A 27,897-nucleotide genomic window follows, 5' to 3' on the forward strand; every position below is an offset into this window, starting at 1 on the left:
GCCATCTCAACTAAACTCGAGTGATTTCATCTACTAATCAAATACTAAAAACATTATTAAATGTCGACGTTGCGTCATCTCATGATGCATATACGGTAGGGTTATGCAGATGGTGAAACAATGCAAGCAACCTTGCTTTCTTCAATTTGCAGTTTATGGTAGAGTTATTGCTTCAGATACTAGACTAGAGTATTAAGTAAACTAGTAGGTCTAGTAGTATATGAGTAATTTTGTATCTTTTTTTTTTAAAGAATATGCTTATAGGGATGAATATGTAGTATATTGTTTATATTCTGGGGCGATATCTAAATTATCATGTAATTAGTAATTTCATGTGTTATCTATACTTTTGGAGTTATCGATGGCAACCCAAATTAGCGGGTGAGCCATGAATTCACCATGGATATCGATTAGCTGGCCGCTTCAGCGCGTACCAACCCGCGATCACTCGCATTGTTTGCCCACAAGCACGTTGCTATTCGACGCACAGTCCTTCGCCTCAACCCGGGAAAGCATAATGTGTCTTCCACCTATGCTACCCTAGTACTAATTACTTGAAAATTACAAGAAATATAAGATTACTAGTGAAATCCGTTCATCAATGGACCGAACCTGGTGTTACGACTGTCATAGAAACTCAAGAACAATGTAGAAATGTTCCCATACATCATCAGCTGGCAGGTGATCATTTTATTGCAATTTTTTGCTTGTTTGTTATTGCACAAAACAATAATCATATTATTAGTGCAAAAAGTTAGCGCAATTGTAACTTAGATAGTTTTAAAGTTACCACTGTTGCTAAGGCAACGCGCACGCCTTTCAAACCGCATTTCACAACAGGTAGTGCAACGTAGATTTTACACGTGATGCATAATTATCTGAAAATATTTTTATATCAATATCACTGTGTGTCATTAGGGTGCTCGTTAAATATTCACGTGATGTCTGTTTTTGATATGTGTATAATGTGTACGAGACACTTACAAGTAGCGGCTGTCGATGTTTACCACAACAATGCATTAGTCGCGTGCCGGCCGTCGGTCAGATGATTGATGTCCAGCGACCTTCCGACTTGTACGGCTGTCTGACGCACGGCTCGCATCGATTTTCTATTGCCCTATTAGCAGAACAGTTTCGCTTTCCACCCGGACTGGGACGTTAGGGACGCTAGTGTTCCGCAGATTCGATACGATGACCATGTCAGACGACGCCACGGATAAACCTGTAAGTTTTACTCTCGATTGGAGTTCGAGCGGTCTCGTGAAAGCCTAGGTTAGATTAAGCCCGCAAAAAAGAATTACGCACGATCGACTGAGCACTTTCGCTGTTCCGTTTTGTCTGTTCTTTTTGCTACATCTCCCGTTGGACGCCAAATGTTATGTCCAGGGGCCCGTTTCTCGAAAGGTACAAGCCTTGTATTACAAGTGTGTTTCCATGACAACCCATACGATTTGACAGTTCGCGCACTTGGAATACAAGGCTTATACCTTTCGAGAAACGGGCCCCAGATCAAAAAGTTAGCGGGTAGCGTATGCTGCGTATGTCTACAGGAACAGGATACTTTCTGTCCTACATACGCTGCTGTTATTATTTTTCTTTTGTGAAAGTCCAAAAGAGATTAGCGGGAGATGCAGTTTTAGAGACAAGAACAATTCCAGAACTTTCACCCTCGATCTTAGTGCATAGGGTTTTAAACTACCTGTGGACACTTTCACGATCGTTGGAACTCCAATCCGTGACTGATGGTTGAAGGAGGCATCGGGCTCCTCGTCGGACGACGGCGGGTTCCTGGCGGGCGCGGAGGGCGAGGGCGCGGGCGACTCCGGCCACACGCTGCCCGTGCGCAACTCCCGGACGGTACGAGCACGGGCTCCGGACGAGAGTTGATGGCGTGAATTTTTCTATTTCTTTGATTTCCATAGAAGATCCAGATAGTCTGAGTATTCACTCGAGCCGAATATCCAGTACCTGTTAGCAGATTTTAAGTTGATTCGATTCGATTAGTTGTTCAACAAATGATAAACAAATTACGCGAAAATGCTCATTACAAGTGAATGCTCAAGTCTTTTAGCAAACTAAGGGGGGCTGTTACAATTTACTGTTTTTGATTTGAGATTATCGCCAGCACTGCGTAATAAAATCACTCGTCAAAACCGTGCATCCCATTTTATCGATATTCTGCAAATATTTGGTTGTATTTGAACAATGATCCGACGATGATCACTGAATATCTCGTTTTCCGTTAAAAGAAAAGAAATACGAAAGTTCACGACATCACAAAGGTTTCTCTCACTCGATCCGCAAACTGTTTCTACACACTGTTTTATCTTTACGTTGCTCCACGAACTATGATTTGCACACCAAGTGAACAGCTTGTTTTGGTTCCGATCGATTGTGTTATTGTCGTGTCGCCCATGTCGGCTACAATGCAAACTGCCCGTGACAAAAACTCAATTGATTGTTCCGTAGTTGTATTGTGAATATTTGAGGCAATTAGATTTAATATTACACACTGTATCACCGTTAAAGGTTAACTTGTAACGATTTTGTTTACAATTGCACTTATTTAATGGCATGACATCATGTCGGCTCTGATTCATCTTCCCACACTTATTCCGAAAGGAACGTTTCTTCAAAAACCTGTTATCACCGTCGAACTGTGTAAATATTGTTCATTTCTTGGTAATACATTTTAGAGGAATAATGGCACAGTCATAGTATTACTGATCATCACGTATATAACTACTATGTTTCATATGGGTGCATTTAAGGGATTATCATTTCTATTCTTCACAAATCTTCTAAAGGGACACACGACGTCTATATATATGGTGAACGGTGTGCATGTAAAAACAAATGGTATGCACAGTCTTCACCAATGGAAATTGTACTTAAAATTTTCTTTTTCAGCATTTTTTGTTAAATAAATAATGAGTTTCTTAAAACCAGATATCACTTTCATTGTTCCATGCTCCATTGTGAAGTTGTTAATTCAGATTGATATAGTTACGAGTAATACAAGAGATTTGTTCGTTTGTGCTCCCTTCACTGGTTTTAAGGACCTCATACATTCAACGGACGCGACGTACATACATACTTTTGTACTGTAGTCCGTAATTTAGTTTTTTATCAGTCTGCTACCGTTCTTGGCGTTAGGGCGTGTCTTCTAATTAAGTGTACGATAAATGATGCTAGCTTGTTAATATCCTAATGCGATTCATAGGGGATAATGGTTTCATAACGAAGCCAATATATTAGCTCAAAGTGATTAGCTTTCTGCAGTTTACAAACTATTTTCAATATGCTTTTTATAGTGTTTCCAGTTGATTAAAGTATTGTGAAGTATTTATATCGTAGTTGGTTTTCTATTTTCTATTTTTATGTAGATGAGGTAGTAAGGTAATGTAGTAAAAGAGTGACATTTCTTTTGCCTCCGCGTCTATATAATGCATCTTAAATGTAATAGTGTAATAATATAATTTAAGCATGAAGAAGAAAGTAGTTAGAAAAAAAAAATCATGTACATACTTACATACAATTCTGTTTGTTTGAAATATAAATTATCATTATTATTAATAAATACTTAAGCATTTTAATGTATAAAATGGAATATGTTGCAATAATCAAATAGTAACTATATTTAGTCTATCCTTTAATATGGCGACTGCGATTATTCAGTCTTTCAACTTATTATTTACGTATAAATCATTTCCAAGAAAAGTAGCATATATCCCTCCATATAATATAAGTATAGCAGAATCCGGAATTGGAAGCAATATACCCGACTATGCTAGTTCTAACACTCCTTGCTATCATTTGGCACGGGCTCAAAACATCCTCGATTTATGATTGTCGACGCCATCTGAAAGGGGAGTGCCAGTTGTTAGCTGCGACAACATCCCTAATTGCATTGTAATTGAAACTATATCCGAGGACTTAGCTTTTTCATGTGTTGTTTGTTTTGTAACTGTTTTTTTGAATTACTGAAATGTTGTATCATTTGCAGCTACACCTAAAAGTAACGTATAACAGAGAACTTAGGCAGCGTTCCCACTTATGCGTCGCGTGTCTCGGGGCGCGCAAAGGGCGTCCGCGCCACGCCACCTGAGTGTAATTCAAAAAGCGTCTCCTCAGTACATTTTGTATAGGAAGGACGTAAGGCGCGCCGCCAAGCGGCGCGGCGCGCGCCCCGCCGCCGCCACGCCACCTGGGGCGCGTCTTACGTCTTTCCTATACAAAATGTAAGTAGCGCCATCTATGTTTCTCTTATGGAACTAATCAGCATACCTTTAGCAAATATTTTTCATGTCATTTATTTTTTACAAAAAATAAAAGTTTATTACCTAAACATAATAACATTGGCTTTTGATACAAATGACGAGTAACTTGTAGAATGTACTAGTTACACTTAACAAAATCTAACTTGTTGTTTGAACCAAAGATTACGTAGGCGCTATTTTAACCAAAAAACTTGTTCTTCAAATTGATGTGGTGGTTTGATTTAACTTCTCAGTTCTGTCTTAACCCTTTCCAACCGAAGAAATCGAGGTTTGCTAAATAAATTTAGATTTTTAATGACATAAGTTAAAATTGACAATTATATGTTAAAAACCCACTAACAACCTCATGATCGTATCAGCTCGGGTGTAAAGTGTAAAGGGATAAGTTGGAACAGAAAATACGTAAAACGTTCCCCAGAGGCCACAAGGGCTGAGCATTATTAGGTTTCCTGGCGGCAAGTAAATTGTTCCTAATGAGATCGCAATTCTCTCGACAATTACATTTTAGGATTCGTCCGTGTAATTTCCTACAATAAAACGATTCTGCTTGCGACCTGCTTACCTTTAGTACATGGCATTAAACGGTTTTAGATCTTATCGTAATCGTACCTAAAATGATTTATTGAATAAAAAGTTCCTCATGAGTTGATAATTACACCCCGTGGTGAAGCAAGGTCATTTATAACTTGAAAGGAAAGCGAAGGATTCCCATTTCACCCAGGTGATTGAGTAGAGGAGGAAATTACCTGCGCATCCTGCAGTCGGCCTGGATGCATTCGTAATTCGGTTCGCAAACCTATCTTACGAATAAGAAAGGTGGAATAGAATTCAAGTTAGTAAGGTAACATGGGGTAAGATTGAAGGGTGTTTCTTGAGGGATAATATGAAATTGTTACGTAATATAACGACCGGTCTGGCCTTGCGCGTAGTGACCCTGCCTGCTACGCCGCGGTCCCGGGTTCGAATCCCGGTAAGGGCATTTATTTGTGTGATGAGCACAGATATTTGTTCCTGAGTCATGGATGTTTTCTATGTATATAAGTATTTGTATATTATATAATATATCGTTGTCTGAGTACCCACAACACAAGCCTTCTTGGGCTTACCGTGGGACTCGGTCAATCTCTCGGTGGAAGAATGTCCTGTCCGAAGCCCTACGGTGGTTTTCTAGCTTACCCCGCAAGAAAAACCCTTCAATCTGGTACAGGTTTCCACACATAGATTTGTGGTATCAGCCGGCCTAACTGAAATGACTATCGTCGACGTTAGTGACCGGCCACACCAGAGCGTCGCGTGTCTCGGGGCGCGCAACGGGCGTCCGCGCCACGCCGCTTCAGTGTAATTCAAAAAACGCCTCCTCAGTACATTTTGTATAGGAAAGACGTAAGACGCGCCCCAGGTGGCGTGGCGGCGGCGGGGCGCGCGCCGCGCCGCTTGGCGGCGCGCCTTACGTCCTTCCTATACAAAATGTACTGAGGAGACGCTTTTTGAATTACACTCAGGTGGCGTGGCGCGGACGCCCTTTGTGCGCCCCGAGACACGCGACGCATAAGTGGGAACGCTGCCTTAGACGCAGATCGAAACGCAATCTGGCTCTGTCGCACCAACAAGAGCGATAGAGATAACGAGCTTCTATAATTATATTATAGAGAGCGTTTGTGCTTTTGACTACGTAACCTATACTTTACCTATCCGTTCTTTTATCATTGTAACTAATGGTATAATATTAAAATTTATATAACAAACGCGAAATGAAAGCGTGAAATATTTCATCTAATATAAATAAAATCTGATTTAATGCACGTTTTATGCTGACGTTGTTTATCATGTAATTTTGTTGTGCTCCTTATTTTGTAGCAAACTGATTATCAATTTATTATAGTCGTAATTAACAAGCGTTAAAATGAACCTGGTTACGCTATGAAAAGTCTAAAACAATCCCTTTTATGACAGCTCTGTCCTTTCTTGCGATCCGTTAATTTGTCATTAGATCGTCGACATCATCGTACTTATTTATGGGTTTCTAAGTCATATTTACACTTTGTTAACAAGCTTAAAGTGAAACGTTATTTTACAATTAAAACATGCAAATTAACCCTAATAACTCATCGGGGCCTCTAGCCAATAGTACGCAACGCAACTGGCTCTATCCCACCAATAAGGAAGAGCGCTAGAGAGATATAACTATGATAGCCAAGAGTACCGTTGACACTCCGTATAACGAACAACGATAATCTTGGCTACCAGGCCAGGAATTGGCGTGGTCAATGTGAATTCTGACCGGTCGGTAACTAGGGCGCTGACTGGTCTCTACCGATTATAATCTAATTTGGGACGGGATAATTGTGTAGGAGTTAGAAAACTGGCGTTCATAATTGGATTTACTACTAACAACTGCTTTTGGTCATATAGGTAGGTACTAACTTTTTATACATATGAAGGAATATCTTCTGTAAGTAAACATTACAGTAACGTAACAGAATTATGCAGTAACGTAGATTAAAATCTTAGTTTCAATATGTAATCAAATACCCGGTACAGCTTTATAATTTATATGAAACCTAAAATAGGCCCTTGAGGCATTATACCAAGGATGTTAGGCTTCATTTCCTTTTGGATCAATATTAGTATTTTCTATATAAAATTCTTATGGTACTCGTTGACCTTCCAGCAAATTAACAGAGTGCATAACGGACATCTGACATGCGCGGTGCACGCGATTCCTTGGATGCAATAGCTGAAATTCTTTTGTTCTTTGTATGTTGAGTTAAACTATTGTTCTTGTAGTCAGAAAATACTCTTCAGTGACGTAGATACAAATATTCAATATTCAAAGCTCCTAATATAAATTATTTCGCAATAAATAGAGTGGGACCTGGATAAATCCCGTCTTGAAAATAATCCGTCCGCTTTGGACTTTACTTTTATGGTAGTATCGAAACAAAAAACAGGGACAGTACTTTTGTTTTCATATCTGTACAATTTCAGTTACCTCCTTATCATTACGTGCTACTTAGTCTAACTTACGTAACATTTAGAACAAAAATGCTTATTACAGTAGCATGCCCGCATACGATCGCGCGCATTGTTCTAAATATTTTCTAAAGTGTAACTCAAGTAGTATTCATATGAGAAACTTTGAATTTTCAGTTAATTTAGCCGTTTCTTCCCGATGATACCCAGCTTTTTTATAAACTGCTTCAAAAACGTTGGTAGCGATGTGAATAGTGTTTTAGATTGAAGTGAGCTCGTGGCTAATTTCAGACGCGCTAGTCTTCAGTTTGAACTTGGCCACGATTTGTTTGGAAGTGTTTTAGTCAATTTATTCTGTTTTAGTCTGTCGATTTTTATATTTTATTTGTAAATATTTTATTTCCTATCTTTTACTTTTTTTAGTATCTTGTGTAATATAGTCTCTGCTGTGTTCAATTTTACGTTGCTTTTCGTGTACTTAACTTGTGATGTTTGTGTATTGTTATACTCACATGATTTTTCTGTTTTAGGACATGACTCGACAATCCATCCACCAATCCATCCCAGTGCCCACGAAAGGTAAGTTTAATGCATATTTTAATAAGATATTTCTAGCATTCACAAAAAGACGCAGGTGCTAAGAAACATGTGTGCTATTTTTAACATAGTATTGCAGTTGTAAACAATATTAAAGCCAATACTATAATGATAGTACACAATAGATGTATCTAAACGTTGATAATTTTAATAACAATCAGCGGCAAATACCTACGGATAGAACAATGAAAAGTAACCCTCATCCGGGAATTCGTTTCTGTATGCTTTTTTTTCTCTCTTGAAATCGCCTTCTAAAGTATTTTCAACTGAAGTTATCTGAGAACTGTAGATATTGACACGTAGTCTGATACGTTAATTTTGATAATGGTCTTTCTTACATACATACGTACGTAAAATAACAATGGAGGACAATTTCTACAAGCAACTTCTTTATTTCTCTTATGCATATCTCATTACAAATGTCAGTCGTATTATTTTTAGCATTTGCAAGAAATCTGTTGTCCATGAATCATACCTGTGTCCTATGCCGTCGCCCTAAATATAGCACAAAGACTATCCTAATGAGGAGTTCGTAACGGTTTGCGATCTCACAAGATATTAAACTCACTTTGTTGTTTGCTTTGTAACATGAGAAGTGACACACACTGTATGTAAATGTACGATATTGAGCAGAATTTTGACTCAACGATTGGTGATTCTTTAGTTGTTCTTTATTGTACTGTCGTGAGTCGTGACCGATCTTACGAAGGTGTTGTCTTACTGGTGAATAATCTGTTGGTGTAGGTCGTAGGTCATAGGAGATTTAATTATAAAATTATATGTAACGTACAGTCAACCAGTTGGAACCCTAGGCCACTGTAGGGTAGGACTATGTCAAAGTAACGTTACAAATCAGATTGTAGGAAATCTTGTCATTTTGACATGGTTGTAGAGTGGCCTAGAGTTCCAATTGATTGACTGTACCGCGTATTACATTATCAATCAGTATAATACAGCTATTATTTTCATACTACTTTATTATTTTCATAAATTTCTACTCTTATGGGATGATATTATGTAACTTCTACCTGTTTAAAATCTCCAACGTTAAAATTCGTAAAATTTTCAAATTGCTATCTTTTTAACCCCCGACGCAAAAACGACGGGGTGTTATAAGTTTGACGTGTCTGTCTGTTTGTCTGTCTGTCTGTGTGTGTGTCTGTCTGTGGCATCGTAGCTCCCGAACGGATGAACCGATTTAGATTTAGTTTGTTTTTGTCTGAAAGCTGAGTTAGTCGGGACTGTCGGGAGTGTTCTTAGCCATGTTTCATGAAAATAGGTCTACTTGTCCTAAGTAAAGTAAAGTAAAGTAAAATTCTTTATTTGCATTAAATGTGGTTAAAAATAGGTATCATAATAATTGCAAGTATCACACATTTAGCCTTATTTATAGCATGCAAAAATTTCAACTTAAACCTAAAATATTTATTTACATTTCATGCAACAACACAGAAATGAAAGTAGTTTACAATAGTAAAAAGTACTTACAAAAATTTAAATTGATAAAGTTGAATGTCATTAGTCAGTTTGGTAGTCAAAAAAATCCTTAATGTTGTAAAAATTATTATTCAATAGCCAATTATGCAATGTCCGTTTGAATATTTTTATGTTACAAATTTCTTTAATATCTAATGGTAATTGATTGAATACTTTAATTGTCATTACATGGCAGTTATTTTTGAATAAAGCACTTTTACACATTGGTCCCATTAATCTTGTAGGGTCTCTGCAACGCAACCTTGGGTTTGTAACTTGTTTTGTAAATAAATTAGGATTCGACTTTACAAAAATTCCAATTTCTAAAATGTACATACTAGTTAGAGTCAGTAATTTAAGTTTTTTAAATAGAGGTCTACAAGATTGTAAAGGTCCTTTCCCACATATAGCTCTAATACATTTTTTCTGGCTTATAAATACCTTGCTTATGTCAGTTGAGTTTCCCCAAATAATCAGTCCGAACCTTAGCAATGAAGCAACATAACCGTGATAGGCTATGACAGCGGTTTTTTCGTCAGATACTCGTTGTAAACGCCTCAGAGCATATGAGAATTTCTCTAATCTAATACATAAGGTGTCAATATGTGATTTCCAACTACAACATCGATCTAAGATTAATCCAAGAAAACGTGTTTCAGTATCTTCTTCTAACCTATGTCCTTTACAAGTGATATCTAAATTAGACGTGTTAGCTTTAATGTTACAGAACTGTATGTACTTAGTTTTACTTATATTTATCGTCAAATTATTTAATTCTAACCAATTCCTAACAGAGTCAATAGTTGCATTAATCCTAGACATATACATAATTTTATCGAGATTTTCATCTGGTATCAGTATAGAAATGTCATCAGCAAATAGAACCGTCTTATAACTACTAGTCTTTGGCAAGTCATTAATGTAAATAATAAATAAAAGTGGACCCAAAACACTGCCCTGAGGTACCCCTGTGCAGTTATCTTTTTCTCTAGAACGATATGTGATTACTTCCTTGTTTTCATTTAACCTACTTATTTCCACCCACTGTCTTCTGCCACGAAGGTAACTTTGAAGCTATGCTAAGCTTACTCCTCTAAAACCGTACCTTTCGCATTTCACTAGTAAAATTTCATGGCTAACATAATCGAAAGCCTTACTCATATCAAAGAATACTCCGGTCACGGGAGTTTTTTGGTCTATCCTTTGAGTAATAGATTCAATAAGTGAGTAACAGGCGTGTGTGATTGACTTTCCCTTTTGGAACCCATTTTGTTCTTTAGCAATTATTTCATGCTTAGCTAAAAATGTTGACATTCTATGGTGCATGGCTTTTTCGTAAATTTTGGCAAACACAGATATGAGCGTAATGGGACGATAGTTACTCACGGTTTCTTTATCGTCTTTTTTAAAGAGCGGTTTAACTACAGAAGTTTTAAGTCTAGATGGAAACACCCCTGGCTAAAAGACTCATTTATCAAATGAGTTAGAATTGGTGCTATGGCTCCAGAGCATAGTTTGACAATATGAGTCGAGACTCCATCAAAGCCTACCGCTTTTGTATTGTTTAACGACTCTATGTATTTCATAATTTCGTTAATAGTACAGGGTAAGATAAACATACTGTGATTGACCAGGTCTACATTTTTGAGTACTGACTTCCAGTCACTGCTTACGTTCGGATTATTAATGAAATGATCATTGAACATATTGGCTATTTCAGAAGGATCGCGAACATGTTTATCTTTAGAACTCAACGATTCTATGCTTTCAAAGGGTTTTGTTATATCAGTTTTGTCTTTAATAACAGTCCATGTAGCTCGACTTTTGTTCTTTGAGTTTAATATGAATTTATGGTTTATGTCCCTCTGTGACTGACTAATGCACGACCTTAGTAGAGAACTATACTTCTTGTAAATATCCTTTTGCGATTGAGTTTTGTTTTTGTAATAAAGAAACCTCAGATATCTCTTGGTCTGACATGATTTTTTTATGCCCTTCGTAATCCATTTGGGTCTACTAGCGTTTGATGCCACTTTTATTTTTTGCTCTGGGAAACAAAGATTATATATAAGACAGAATTTATCATGAAACAAACTAAAAGCTACATCACTATTAGGTTCAAGAAGACATTCATGCCATGAAACAGAAGATATATGTTTGAGAAAAGTGCACACATTTTCCTGGCTGTATGATTTCTTTTTAATGTACCAATGTTGCGTTTGGGGCTGTATGTCATCTTTAATTTCAAATTGTAAAGTTTGGCAAGTTTCATGATCAGATAGGTACAATTGGTGTACCTTTCCTACTGAATTTTTTATGTTGCTTATGATCTGATCAATACAAGATTTTCCACGAGTAGGATCTTTAATATGAAGACTACAGTTATAGTTTAACATTAAGTTTTTTAATTGTGTTACTGTTGAATCTGATTTTATGGTATTTATGTTGAAATCACCTGCAATAATAATTTTTTTGCTATGGCTAACTGTCAATTTGGATAAAAGTACATTCAATTTGTCTAAAAATATTGTAGCATTTTTAGCTTCGGGAATTCTGTATATACATAAAATTACACACTTAAGTTTAGGTATCTCTATTCCACAACATTCAAATATTTTCTCCTCCGAGAGCATCTTGCTCATAGGCAATGGTTTATATTGAATATTCTGCCTCACCAATATGCAAGACCCCCCTCGCTTAATGTTTTTCCGCGAGAAGTTAGCTGCTAAGTCAAAGCCTTTAAGTTTAATGTTACTTTCACTGCCCTGTCTTATAAAAGTCTCTGTAAAACATAAAACATGGATATATTTATTTGTCGCAGACATTTCATCTATACACACCTCTATGTCATTCAATTTGCTAAGTAAACCTTGTATATTTTGATGTAATAGAATAAATGTATTGGGTGTTGATGGCGTAAGAACATTATTATTCACGAAAAAAATGATTTGGTGAGTCCTCAAGAGGTATCTGTAAGGTTTTCTTTTCCACAGGGAAGTAGTTTGTAATCGTTCTTTGGGTACTTTTTGTTTTCAGGCTAATAATAGATGCATTTGTTGTGTTGATGTTGGGCGATGAAAATAAAGTAGTTTCTTCTTGTATTTGAGTTACCATCTTATTTAAATCCTGAAATACAATTTTCATGCCATTATCATTTATATACCCTGTCTCTATTGCGAACATTTTATGATCATAGGTAAGATTTTGGTTACTATCAAGAACATATGCATATTCGTACTTTATGGTATCTCGATATAATAAATTATTAAATAACTCCACTCTCCAGTTAAACATATTAGCGTAATTCCCGCAATTATATGTCGGCAGGCATAGGATTATGTTTGTGTGTGTAACTTGCTCTACATGACTTCTTATATTTTCAACTAGTTGAAGATAATTTTGGGATTTTTGAAAATCATCCTCCCCTATCAGAACAATACAGTAATCTTGTTTACAGTAATTGCTTACTTTTTTTTCCAGGTTTTTCAGGAGATGCCTGACCCCAACTCCTTTAGTTAAAAAGTGGCAAATTTGTAAATTATCGTCCAGGGCTAATTGTGCTGATTTTAATATGGCATTACGCTTATTCGAGCTTATTAAACATACTTTTCTTTGTGTTTTTCCTTTCATACTATCCACCTTGTCAGTTTGTATCGATGCGTTGTCGGTTATGGATGTTGATTTACTTGGACTTGACTCTAACTGCACTCTATTGGTCTCCGAGGAATGCTTCTCATCTTTGTTTGTCAATAGCTTAAAATTATTTACATCTTCGATTTTTTGGTTACTGAAACATGTTCCTGGCGTTGACTGTTTAGTGCTCGGCGTAGTAAATAGTTGTGTTTTTTGGAAACTCTTTCTTTTTGTTTTTGGAGTAATTCTAGGAGTTTTCTCGCAAATATGTGTAAGCTTATTAATTTTTGTTGAATTTTCACTTATAGTTCTTCACTTCTTCAATGAGGAATTTTCTAAAAGTAAGTTTTCGATTTCCCGCTCTGCACTTAGTAATTTTTGTTCTAAACTTGCTATTTTCTCATCCATTGTTTCTAACTTTAAGTACATGCTTTCGACGACTTCAGGGCAACTTCTGTTTATTTTAGACACTGATGATGATGAAGAGAGCGGTGAAGAGAGCCGTGAATCTTCTAACTCTGTATCTTCTGAGTCTGGTAGCGACTCAAAGGAGTTCTGTGTCGGTACGTTGATTACTTCTTTCTGATAAGAAGTACTGGGCGTCGAATTATGTTTTTGTATGTCCGGTGACTGTAGCGGTGTCGTGTGATTCAGGTCTGTATTTGTTTTGGTAGGTGTAAGGTGAGCTGGGTCCCTCAAACTATCATTGGTACTTGGAGATGGGAGCTCTTGAATGTCAAGTGCCAAGTTTTTTCCTTGTCCAGAAGTGTCGCTGGGTGCTGGTAAATTGGAAGTATTTTTATTGAGTACTGGTATACTTGATGATGACGGTTGTTCTTGTATATTCGACTTGGTATTTTTCTTACAACTTTTATTTATGTGTTGATTAAGTGTTTTTTTTGTGCCATTTTTGCTGTACACGACTTGCATCTCCATTTCTCCCTTGACTCCTCACTCATTAAGTTATACAATTTCTGGGAAAAACCCGCACAATCGAATTCATAACTATTAGAACATACTGAACATAGAGCAGTTGTTTTTATGTCAACATACGATTTACCAAGCCCCCCTAATAAAAATTCGTGTAAAATGCATATACTCATCCTTGACTTCCTTATGACTTAGATAATGTATTGAAAAAGGATGGATATATGCTAGTTATTTCTCTTTTTGGTAGGTGGTCCCTGGTTTTATGTTAGCTAGGGATGTTACTTTGTCGATTCAATTATCGATAAAATATGCACTTACTTACGTTCCCACCTTAAAAATAATATAATGTATGTTATTTTGTATTTTACTTTTATATCCATATTATAAACAGCCTAGCCTAAGAAAGAAAATAAATACTGAGAATATAAACGTTATATATATAAAAGTAACAAAAACATACAATATTGATATAAACATTTCATTTGGATTATTATGTGGCTTTTTGGCTATGAAAGTCATATATTCATACATTCTTGCCTTCTTGGCTAACCGTACCTACTGATTGCAAATGGTTTGTTTATGTACTTACCTACATAAACTGTCACTTCTCTTCTCTTACCAAGTCCTAATATTACATTATCATACCTATATCTCTGATCATAGGTCTGTATGCCTCCCTTTTTCTGTAACGTGAATAAAAAGGACGGCATGTTGTCTATGACTATATTTCTATGATAGTGTAATATCGGCCTAAATAGTTTGTAAAAAATAGAAGATGGGAGATACGAGTATAAAACAAATAAATACATTCTTCTCTTCTCCTTACGCAAAGACCTAAGTAATTTAATTCGTGTAGCATCCCTCTATTAATTTCTAGTCCACCACTCAAGAATCTACTTATACTTACCTCAATAATATTTTGTCTATCAAATAGAAAATAAAACAAAACGGTAGTGTAGGTACCAAAATTTATTATTTCAATAGTTTCACCTATTTTTAGTTTCTTTTTAATAATGTTTGAGAATTTCTGGAAAACTAAAAAATACTATAAGTTTAATTCACTAGAAATGTTACATTACCATTTACCCAGTCTGTGATACCTGATCATCATGAATCATTTTTATGTCCTTTTCAATGCAAGAATGTCAATAGAGTTAATGTCGGGACTAGGGATGTTACGGAGGTGGTTTTATCGGAGCCGAAGCCGGAACCGGAGATTTTAAATTTGCATTAACGGAACCGAAATCGGAACCGAAACCGAAACCGAAGCCGAAACCGGAACCGGAGATGTATGTTTAAGCCGCGGAGGGAGAGAAATTAGTACCTAATTTTTCTCCCTTCGCCTGCGTCAAGTAATAAAATAAAACAGTGGTATTATTTTAACTTCTGATTAGCAGAAACGTCTGCAATCGATGCCACTAGGCTTAGAATAAATTTAAAAGTGGAAAATGTCTGCCTTGGGTGAGACTTGAACTCACCCAAGAACTCACTCAGTGGTATTATTATTTCGTATTTTTTATTGTTAATTAAAAAAGTACCTTCATACAAATCAGTACCTACCTAGGTGTGTAGGTATAGTCTCGACATTATCAAACTGGCATGGGAAATAAAAATGAACACCTTATTGTACGATTGAAAATGTTATAGCACAGGTATGTAATACATACTAGGGATGTTACGGAGGTGGTTTTATCGGAGCCGAAGCCGGAACCGGAGATTTTAAATTTGCATTAACGGAACCGAAATCGGAACCGAAACCGAAACCGAAGCCGAAACCGGAACCGGAGATGTATGTTTAAGCCGCGGAGGGAGAGAAATTAGTACCTAATTTTTCTCCCTTCGCCTGCGTCAAGTAATAAAATAAAACAGTGGTATTACTATTTCGTATTTTTTATTGTTAATTAAAAAAGTACCTTCATACAAATCAGTACCTACCTAGGTGTGTAGGTATAGTCTCGACATTATCAAACAGGCATGGGAAATAAAAATGAACACCTTATTGTACGATTGAAAATGTTATAGCACAGGTATGTAATACATACATACAAGTCCAAACCTGTTTTCATAGCCAGGCACGCGCCGCGTACTGCGGCCATTAAGTTTCGGTTTCGGTATGACTTTCGCTTGAAATCAATCGGAACCGAAGCCGAAGCCGAAGGTGTGAAATCAACCGAAAGTTTCGGTATATCGGAACCGAAGCCGAAGCTCCGTAACATCCCTAATACATACATACAAGTCCAAACCTGTTTTCATAGCCAGGCACGCGCCGCGTACTGCGGCCATTAAGTTTCGGTTTCGGTATGACTTTCGCTTGAAATCAATCGGAACCGAAGCCGAAGCCGAAGGTGTGAAATCAACCGAAAGTTTCGGTATATCGGAACCGAAGCCGAAGCTCCGTAACATCCCTAGTCGGGACGTCGATAAAAATGACACATCACTAGTACAAAAACATAACCTAAAAACAGTTTGAAGAAACTTCAGAACAGAATTTAACATGGTAGTAGTTATTATATAAACTATGAAAAGATCGTATTTTATGCTTTGTTTAGATCCTACAAATAATAGTATCAATAACTGACCGAAATTCACTAATGAAACACAGCAGGTTCTTGGGAGTTTTCTTTTCTCCATGTACGTGAATTACAGTCCTTAATCACACAAGCCATAATCACACAAGGAACTTGAACACATCACAAATAAGAATTTAGCAGGATCATCAACTATCTATCAGGAATAAACACAATTAAATTAAAAATCGGCCAGACGACCGCCGAGATATTTGATCTAATATAATACGATTATGTACAATTGTCAAAGGTAGACACCAGGGGAGACATCTGGGGGCCTGCTCCATTTCAGCTTCTTGGCCTTCTTTTTGGTGGAGTCTTGGGAGTAAAGGAACCGCGAGCATCGCACCTTGAACTTCGTGTTTCCGGTCTTCTTCTTCGGAAATCTAAGAAATATATAAAGTTGAATTTGTAAAATAGCTAAATAACAAGAAAATCATAACAAAGAACAATAATCATTGATGGCGTTTTTAAGGTATGAATATTGATAGGTTATTATTGCAAGGTCGATAAAACACATCACATCACTATGCTAAAAAACATAACCTTTCCGAGTTTGAGAAAACTTCCAAAAAATATGCAAAAATCTATACAGAATTGAATAAGATTTGAATTGTATAAACTACTAATATGTACATTTATATTTCTGCCAGGTCGTATCAATAAATATTATCAAAAACTCAAGAAACTTACCGATGAAATGATATAACCTCTTGCGTGTTTTCTTTTCTTCCTGAATGTGATTTGCAACACTTGATCACACAAGCCATAGTCAGAAATGAAACTTGGAACTATCACAAATATACACTGAGCTATTTTTTCCACGATCTATCAGAAATCCTCACAAAATAAATAAATATCGTCAAGACGACCATTGAAGTCGCGCTAAAAACTCGAACCAATATAATACGACTATGTACAGTTGTCAAAGATGGAGACCGAGTGTGAAATGACAAACGTATATTTAATTTTGCCGTATAATAAATGGACCCCAGGTCCGTTTTGACATCAGCATTTAGGGACAACCTTCGAGAAAACGAAAGAAGTTGTGGAATATTGTCTCATTCGCTCATATAAATAACAAAAAATAAAACCGCCTTCAAAAATAAGCGCGTTACAAAACACGGAGAAACTAAAAAGCCAATAAAAATAATAAACCTTTCAATTCAGATTTCTTATCGTATTGCAATAAGCTAAACATCCAAATTATAAACAAATCAGTTATTTTTGTAGTCGGTACCAGACCTGTTCGTCGCCTTGCTATTGCCTGTTTGCCCCACCCAACCATACACAGGCTGGTACCGACTCCAAAAATAATTGATTTGTTTATAATTTGGATGTTTAGCTTATTGCAATACGATAAGAAATCTGAATTGAAAGGTTTATTATTTTTGGCTTTTTAGTTTCTCCGTGTTTTGTAACGCGCTTATTTTTGAAGGCGGTTTTATTTTTTGTTAAAAAGTTTATTTATTTGTTGATTTTTAGTGGTTCCTAGTGATATTATATGTATCAGTCCGAATACATGTACAGTAGTGAAAGAATTATCCTTTAACTCCTAACCATTGAGGAGTTGACCTTCCATCATCAGCTCAGTTGATTTTTAGTGGTTCCTAGTGATATTATATGTATCAGTCCGAATACATGTACAGTAGTGAAAGAATTATCCTTAAACTCCTAACCATTGAGGAGTTGACCTTCCATCATCAGCTCAGCCACATAAAATTATTACCATCAGACGTAAATACTGGTGTACCTTTGAAAAATAGACTAAAATCATTACATGTGCCTATAACATTTGAAGAGTTCCCTCGATTTCTCCAGGATCCCATCATCAGACCCTGACTTGGTGCCAATGGGACCATCTCGGGGTTATACCGGTTCGATCAAAAAAAAAATTTTGAAAATCGGTCCACGATTCTCGGAGATATCGAGTAACATACATACAAAAAAAAAAAAAAAAAAAAAAAAAAAAAAAAAAAAAAAAAAAAACATTCAGTCGAATTGAGAACCTCCTCCTTTTTTGAAGTCGGTTCAAAAGGTAATAGTGTGGTGTGAGTAAGATACATGTCACCGAGCTCTTATTTTAGCATGGCTTCCATGCTTTAGTTATACTTCCGTGCGATTTACACTTGAAACAGCATACTAATGCCATCTTGCGGCGCCTGCTTAAATCGCTTGATGTTGGGTTTTGGTGCTTTATCTTTGTTTTTGATGCCATATTGTTAATCTTTCTGGTAATTAGCACCTTTTTCAATAGATGTCACTATATTGTAGTTCTAAAATATTTCCTTAGATGGCGCTTAAATAAACTTTGTCGACGAAAATCGATGTCTTTCATATGGCAATAATTTCAAGTGTCAAAGTGTGACAGTTTGACAGTCTAGCAATGTCATTGGTCAGCTTACCTTTGTTTACGATGTTCGATATTCGTAATTTGTATTTTAACGGCTAATTAGTGATTATGTTTGGTGAAAAACTATGTTTGATAATCGTAGACACTTTTGTGCAGTCCGTGAGTATATTTTGGAACATTTGACTCATAAATTCCACTGAAAGTAGTTCTTATTATTGTTAATATAACACTATACTGTCACTGATTTTTGTTCGTCTTGACACTCAACCTCGTATTGTTCCGTAAGGATAACATTGTTCGTGGATTTTTAGCACTTATGCAATTATATCACTTCTCAGTCCAAAACACTTATACATTTTTTATTTTCACGAAAATATTGCGTATTCGATGTCACCGTGGCTAGTGTTGCCTAGAAACTCGACGTAAAGCATTGAGTAATTATTACTTCGTATAGAGGAGCTATAGCAAACAACGAACGTGTCACAGCCTGTAAGCTGAAGGCGGGGCGAGGGGGCGGGGTGTGAACCAATGGCCTGCTTCCGTAACGTCGCAAGCGCTACGATTTTACTCGGCGCTTACGACGTTTCGGTCGCGATGATGAGTCCTGCATAGAGTGCATAGATTGGGTCGTAGTATAGAAGTGACATGGGTTTACATGGGCATTTTTTTAATTTATGACTCTCAATAAGCGTGAGTTGTTAACAAAAAACATAAATCGCTGTTAGTTTTGTAACGACAATCAAGCTTGAAATTAGGGATGTTACGGAGCTTCGGCTTCGGTTCCGATATACCGAAACTTTCGGTTGATTTCACACCTTCGGCTTCGGCTTCGGTTCCGATTGATTTCAAGCGAAAGTCATACCGAAACCGAAACTTAATGGCCGCAGTACGCGGCGCGTGCCTGGCTATGAAAACAGGTTTGGACTTGTATGTATGTATTACATACCTGTGCTATAACATTTTCAATCGTACAATAAGGTGTTCATTTTTATTTCCCATGCCAGTTTGATAATGTCGAGACTATACCTACACACCTAGGTAGGTACTGATTTGTATGAAGGTACTTTTTTAATTAACAATAAAAAATACGAAATAATAATACCACTGAGTGAGTTCTTGGGTGAGTTCAAGTCTCACCCAAGGCAGACATTTTCCACTTTTAAATTTATTCTAAGCCTAGTGGCATCGATTGCAGACGTTTCTGCTAATCAGAAGTTAAAATAATACCACTGTTTTATTTTATTACTTGACGCAGGCGAAGGGAGAAAAATTAGGTACTAATTTCTCTCCCTCCGCGGCTTAAACATACATCTCCGGTTCCGGTTTCGGCTTCGGTTTCGGTTTCGGTTCCGATTTCGGTTCCGTTAATGCAAATTTAAAATCTCCGGTTCCGGCTTCGGCTCCGATAAAACCACCTCCGTAACATCCCTAGTCGAGATGATGAGACGGGTCATCAAGTTCATTCGATTTGCACGCTCAATATTGTGAACAATGTATAACGAATTTGATTTTATACATGTCTGGGTGGGAGGTGGGTTGAAATTGTAGGTGCTTGCTTGATTTAAGCCTGGATACATTCATACCTATAAAATGAACGAACAATATTGAATAAATAATTATGTGTTTTGTACGTTCTTAAGTGTCAAAACACGGAATGCTACCTAACTGCAATTTGGTAGGAACTGTGCACTAGTTCCAGTTGGGTTGCAGCACTTGCAGCCTATTTGTGCCGGCCCTAACCTAAGCAGCTGTATAACTTTGCGTCAGTTCCACGCATCTACTTTACTTTAATCCCGGCGCATGGTGACGGAAATAATGCAATTACAACATAAGAAAGACTGATAATACTTATCACGTGACAAGGCGCCATGCTGTCTTTTAAAAGGTTTCAGAAACGTTTTTATACAATGTCAAGTGGTCACAGTTTTTTGAACGTTTCGATTACGTTTTTTGGCAGACCAGTCTGCCCTAGCGAGTAGTGTCCATGTAAAGCCGAAGGTCCTGTGTTCAAATCCCGATCGGTTTAGGTATTTACTTGTGCGATGATGGATGTTTTCTATGTATTTAGGTTGTGGGAGTCCTACAACACAAGCTTTCTTTATTCATTTATGTAAATCTCGTATTGAAACATTGCTAATAAGTACTACAGCATTAGCCGATCGTACACTGAGAGAAGAAACAACCAGTTTTCATGTTCGTTCAACAAGTTTTTTGGTTAAAATAGCGCCTACGTGCTCTTTGGTTCAAACAACAAGTTAGATTTTGTTGAGTGTAACTAGTACATTCTACAAGTTACTCGTCATTTGAATCAACAATATATTTTTGAATCAACAAGTCGATTTTATAAAAGCAACTTGACACATATTGTTTCAAATATATGTTTGACTGATTCAATCAAATATCTTTTAACAAGTTTGACCTTGTTGTTCGAACCAATTCGACTTGTACCATCAATATTGTGATTTATTCCGTTTACTAAAATACTTTTGTTTCAAATGGATGAACTCGCAACAAGTCGAACTTGTTAAATTCACAATGCAAATTTCTCTCAGCGTATAGTCGTCATATCAAGATCCACCATTACGCCGGATAGCTAAAGGAAATGCCTAGCACGAGGATAGTGCAATAAATACCGCTCTAGACATCCAGGTCAAGTAGTAAATCTTAATGCCTAACGGGAAACTGAAACTTGTAAGCACGTACAGCTAGTGGGTGGTAAAAAGCAATTTTGAGCGGTACATTGAGTTCTTTCTGATGATTTTGTCATGGTCAGCCGATAAATGTATCATTTTACAGTAACAACGACAATGGAATTGAAAAAAATCTTAACACAATGCTTATTGTTGGTATCAACAACATCTTTGGGAAAATTCATAGATCTGACTTATCGCGAAATACATCCGTTGAATTCCGTTCCCCTCTGATTAATACATTTAGAAAAAGATCGGTGAGGTACTGTAAATGCCTACCATATATAACTGGTGGACACTATTTAATAATGCAAACATTGTAAAACATGGAAAAAATGGACCAGTTACATTTGCCCCCAGTCAAGATTTGCCCCGCTGTACCTTACTTTAAGTGACTTATATCGCGGACGAGATACTGAGATGCATCCATCATCTACTTGTCCTGCTGCCTGCTGCGAATAGTATTCAAAGATTTTAATTATGTATATGTCGCAGTAAGATAGATAAAGCCGTTATATAATTATAACCCTAGGGATATAATTATATGTCGTAACATAGTTAAACGAAAGCAATTTATTGCTATCTTACTAGGAATATAACTATAATACGTTACTAGTTTAGTCAAATAATTATATGACTGGATTCAGTTTAGTGAAGTGATTGTAGACAGGAGTATGGCGGTGCGGCGGAGGTATAGTTATAACCCTAGGGATATAATTATATGCGTTAAACAAACAAACCACAGTGAAGAATTGTTTAGGGCAAGAATTTGTTAATTATTTCCAATTCAATGTGCTTATTCTCTCTAAACACACAGACGGATGGACAAAGTCGCGACATAAGGGTTCCTTTTGATTTTTTTTGGCATAGAACTATAAAGAACCGGGACTTCCGGTTCCAGTCCCACTTAGAGACGTATTATAATTATATCCCTAGATTAAGTTTAATCCAGTGATATAATTATATAACTAAACTAGTACCTACCGTATTATAATTATATTCCTAGTAAGATGGTTATGAATCGCTTTTGTTTAGCTATGTTACGGCATATAATTATATCCCTAGGGTTATTTATTTATTTATTTATTTATTTGAAAACATATTTCAATGACATTACAGATAATCCAATGCGTCATGAAATTAAATTAAAAAAAAAAAAAAAAAACAGTAAATAAGAACAGTAAAAAAAAAAACATTACAAAGAAAAAAGTATTATGACTAAACAATTGATTTGGGCGATGACGGAACAGCGTGGCTCCGTTGCGTCGTTAGCCCCGGTGTAGGATTCGGCAGGTTGCCCCGGAACCGCCGAAAAACTACACCTTTCGGCCAGAAGTCTGCGCTCGCGATGGTGTCCTGCAGCGGCCGCGGCACGCGCACTACGAACGAGCTGAAGTGCACATAGTGACGCGACTGTAGCTGGTGCACCCTCAGCGTGTAGCCAGTCTTCCGGCGAACGTACTCCACCACCTCGTCAGCCACGGCGGAGTAATGAAGACGGGACACGTAGAGCGCCTTACTCGGAGTTGCAACTCGTAGACCAGAATTAACCGGCTCTGCGGTGCCACACAGAGTTTTACGAGGTGCCCTGCGCGTCTTCTTCTTCCGTTCCACCAGTGTAATAGCTAGTACGTACGTACGTGTAGTGTAGTTATAAGTAACTATACCTCTGCCGCACCGTCGCACTCCTACCTACAATCATTTCACTAGACTGAATCCAGTCATATAACTATATGACTAAACTAGTAACGTATTATAGTTATATTCCTAGTAAGATAGCAATTAATCGCTTTCGTTTAACTATGTTACGACGTATAATTATATTCCTAGGGTTATAACTATATAACGGTTTTATCTATCTTACTGCGACATATACATTTCCTTACTAGTAATAGCCATTACCACTTAGCATACGATTACTACCGGCTTAAACCGACCAGCCCCAAGAAATGATGCATAAACAACCATACGTGATCCTGTCAAGCCATACACGGCTTGCAGAGGTTATCTAGATGGAAGTTACGTACAAATGGTGATGTGACCTGTCCATATAAAATCCGTGTTATGTCGTTGCCATGGTTACCGCCGTGGCCTTGTGAGTTTCCATGGTTTCCTGCAGTTCCTTCCCCGTATGCTGGTGGTTAGTTAGTGATGTTGGTTAATTTCTGTTAGCATGTGTCAAAAGTTCAAGTAGATGTGAATGATGAAGTGTCAGTTCGGTTGCGCTGAAGATGCTTTAGTAAAGTTTCGTTTGGCAGATATTTTTGCCGAGACCGAATTGGCAAGTGTAACTGTATTTGGTACAAAAATCGTATGAGAAATCGACATATGGGGAAATAATGATTAGGTACCTATCTGGGGTACTGAAGACTTCACAGGTTATGTGTTATTGATTCATCACTAAAGTGTTGGGGTAGGTCTGCGCCGACTGCTCGAAATCAAAGATTTCAAAGATTTATTTGTTTGTTCAACATAGGTAAGTTACAAGATGTTCAATAATTGTTTTCAGTATCACTATGTCGTGCCTATTGGCATACAAATATATTAATAATATAGTTACACTACTTAATTAAAATATCACAGTCAAATATCAAAACAATAACAGTCAAACAGGGTTATCTCATGCAATCAATTCAATCTAATAATTTAATAATGTCAAAGTAATGTTCTAAAAAAAAAAATAATAATAATAAATAGGTAATTATAATAATCTCAATTCATTTTAATTTAATTTAATTTACAATTCAGTTAAAAATTCTCTTATAGTGTAATAGGCTTTCTCTATAAGGAATACTTTAAGTTTTTCTTTGAAAACATTACTTTTGTCCTTATATGCTATTATATTTGGCGGTAACTTGTTGTATATTTTGTGCGCCATTCCTAGAATGCTTTTTTGCAAAAGTGCAGTCTTACTTGGTACTTTTTGCGAAGGCTTTATTTTATTTTGAAGTCGTACACTCTTAAATTTAGTAAATAGATTTTGGTTTGTATTTACAAAATTGGCCATTTCATATATATATAAACTTGGCAATGTAAGTATATTAAGGCTTTTAAAAGATGGTTTACATGAGCCTCCTTCTTGGATACCACAGATTGTTCGTATGCATTTCTTTTGAGCCTTAAATACATATTCTTTATTGGTGGAGTTTCCCCAAAACAGGACACCATATCTTAAATTAGAAGTTACATAAGCATGATATGCAGTTAAGAGTGACGATTTGTTTGCTATTTTTTTTAAATTGTATAGAGCGTATGAGTATTTACTTAATTTGTTACATATATTGTCAGTTTGTATTTTCCATGTCATCTTATTATCTATGCTTAATCCTAGAAATTTTGTTAAGTCCGTTTCATTTACTTTATGCCCTCTGTAACTTATGTTTAAAGTAGTAGATTTGGTTCGTTGCTTAAATGTCATGATATTGGTTTTGTCCAGATTTATTCTAAGATTATTATTGTCAAGCCATTCTATGATAGTATCTAAGGTATTATTTATTTATTTCAGTTTCATATGATTCTATATTTTGACCAGAAAAAATAATAGTGCTATCATCTGCAAAGAGAACCATTGGATGTACCGTGGCCTTAGGCATATCATTAATATAAATTAGAAATAATAATGGGCCCAACACACTTCCCTGAGGTACCCCATAATAGATATTCCTAAAACTAGATGTGTAGATTTCCTCTGTCTTCGTAGTCAAGGATATTCTTTTAATTTGTGTAATTTGTTTCCTATCTGTCAAGTATGAACGGATTAGATTGAAAACATTTCCGCGAACTCCATAAGCAAAAAATTTGTCTAAAAGTATATTGTGATCAACGAAATCGAATGCTTTCGACATGTCCATATACAAGGCGCACGTAGGAATTTTTTTGTCCATGTTATTAATTACTTGCTGTACTAAGTCAAAAATAGCGAGATTTATGGATTTTTCCTTTCGAAATCCTTTTTGTTCCTTTGCAAACAAATTTTTATTTTCAAAGTAGTTATATAGACTGTTGTATATGACTTTTTCTATAATTTTGGCAAATACAGAAATCAACGCAATTGGTCTATAGTTCTTCATGTCTTCTTTATCCTCTTTTTTATAAAGAGGTCTAACAATGGATATCTTTAGTTTGGTAGGAAACTCACCGTGTTCAATACATAAATTTATTATATGACTGAGTACAGGAGAGATGATGTTACATGTTCTTTTTATAATTTTTGTATGTATATTATCGTATCCAGTACTATTCGTATTTTTTAGAGAGTGTATGATTAGCCTTATGTCATCAGGATTTGTCGGTTTCATAAATATGGAGTTAGCATAGTATGTCATTGTTTTCTTATAGTTAGTTTTGTTGTTAGTGTTACTAGGAGGATTAACAGGACTAACTTGATCGATGAAATAATTGTTAAATTCCTCTGCAATATCTTTAGGATGAGTAAATGTCTTTCCATTGGATACAATTTGTTTAATGTTTTCGATGGGGTATCTGGCCTTAGATGAATTAATAATTTTCCATGTAGCTTTTGTTTTATTTCTTGAACTTTCAATGTACCTATCATTTTCGGATCTTTGAGCATTGCTTATGATTTCTTTGAGTTGTCTGGAATAGCTTTTTAGGGTTCCGTAGCCAAAATGGCAAAAACGGAACCCTTATAGTTTCGTCATGTCCGTCTGTCCGTCTGTCCGTCTGTCCGTCTGTCACAGCCGATTTACTCGGAAACTATAAGTACTACAGTGATGAAATTTGATGGGAATATGTGTTGTATGAACCGCTACAAAATTATGACACTAAATAGTAAAAAAAAGAATTGGGGGTGGGGCCCCCATACATGTAACTGAGGGATGAAAATTTTTTTTTCGATGTACATACCCGTGTGGGGTATCAATGGAAAGGTCTTTTAAAATGATATAAAGTTTTCTAAAAAACATTTTTCTTAAAGTGAACGGTTTTTGAGATATCAGCTCTCAAAGTCGTAAAAAGTATGTCCCCCCCCCTCTATTTTTATAACTACGGGGTATAAAATTCTAAAAAAAATAGAGGTGATGCATGCTAATTAACTCTTTCAACGATTTTTGGTTTGATCAAAGTATCTCTTATAGTTTTTGAGATAGGTTGATTTAACTGTAATTTTGGTTAAGTTATTGGTTTATTATATTTGCTGCTACGGAACCCTTTGTGCGCGAGCCCGACTCGCACTTGGCCGGTTTTTAATTTGTCTTTTAGGTCGGGATTTCGCGTCAATCTATATTTCCACAACAAATCTCTTTTCCGTTTACTACAATGTTTAATACCATTTGTTATCCATCTAGGCTTAGTAGTGGTGTTAAATCTACATCGTTTCTTAGGAAAACATAATTTATAAAATAGGTCAAATATGTCAAAGAAATTATCAAATGCTTCGTTTGGATTGGTTGATAAAAATACATCATTGAAACTAATATTACTAAGGCAATCTATAAATTTGACAATGTTTTGCTAATCTGCAATGTCCTAATTTTTTTATTCAGGGTTTGAATTTCGTTTTCTGGCTCTTTTATTTTTTGTTCGGCTTCAATATTAGATGTCTGCATTAGAGACGATGTCGGACTTAGCGATATTTTTTTTGTAGGGGAACATTTTCCTTGAGGATGTTCTTTAAGTAGTGTATTATAGACGCAAATTTTTTTCTTATAATCCTCTAATTGTTTATTAAGGTCTTGATTTTCAGTATTGAGATTAGAAATTTCGTTATGTGCGCTGGATAATTCAATGGTAAGTTCTTCAACTTGCGCTTTCAAGGCAACAATTTGTGAGGATTCCATGGTAGATATGCTCGGGAGACTCCGAGGACTTTCGTATGTGCTTCCATCTCTAAGCGTTGAGCTCAATATATTATCACCAATATCAGCTTGAGATATGTCATAAGAATTAGATTTTTGTGTTATAACGCGTTTTCTCTGTGTTACGTTATCTGGTGATTTATTTGCTGTGCTCTCAGTATAGGTACCAACTGCTGGTGCCGGTGACGAAGTTGCCTTTTTCTGGGCATTTTCGTGGCAATTACTGCACTTCCAATTTACCTTATTATCACTAGTCATCAATCTAAATCTCGCTAAAGTAACATTTCCAGTGCACACAAGATCAAAGATTTTTAGGCAGCCTGAGCACTGCAGGTATTCTTTAGTTTTTAGTATTTTCTTACATCTAGAGCATGCTATAGACTTATTTGGAGGTGTAGGAGTCATTTTTAAGTGATCTTTAAGTCTATTTTAATTTAAATCTAATTTGTATGTCAATCTGTATTGTTATTGTCAGAGTTTTCTTAGTGCAACAATAGATGGCGCTAGATTCTACTGCAACTGTTTGAGGTGTCTTCCAAAACGCTCGACTGTCTATTATTATTGTGTAGCAACACTCACTTG

General features: G+C 36.3%; 1 protein-coding gene across 5 annotated transcripts in view; it reads left to right on the forward strand.

Annotated features, from left to right (window-relative positions):
• LOC125225110 (kinesin-like protein Klp10A) overlaps nucleotides 1–27,897 on the forward strand; it is a 102,203-nt gene that overhangs the window by 47,857 nt on the left and 26,449 nt on the right. For 4 of the 5 annotated variants that reach the window (XM_048128665.1, XM_048128666.1, XM_048128667.1 and 1 more), the window contains exon 3: nucleotides 7,784–7,832. In XM_048128665.1, the coding sequence (XP_047984622.1) occupies nucleotides 7,784–7,832 (49 nt within the window). Of the gene's footprint in view, nucleotides 1–7,783; nucleotides 7,833–18,859; nucleotides 18,969–27,897 lie in introns of those variants that run through there. The other variant, XM_048128670.1, reaches the window with a different exon arrangement.

This window comes from Leguminivora glycinivorella, chromosome 4, assembly GCF_023078275.1.
Source record: "Leguminivora glycinivorella isolate SPB_JAAS2020 chromosome 4, LegGlyc_1.1, whole genome shotgun sequence".
Taxonomy (NCBI): domain Eukaryota; kingdom Metazoa; phylum Arthropoda; class Insecta; order Lepidoptera; family Tortricidae; genus Leguminivora; species Leguminivora glycinivorella.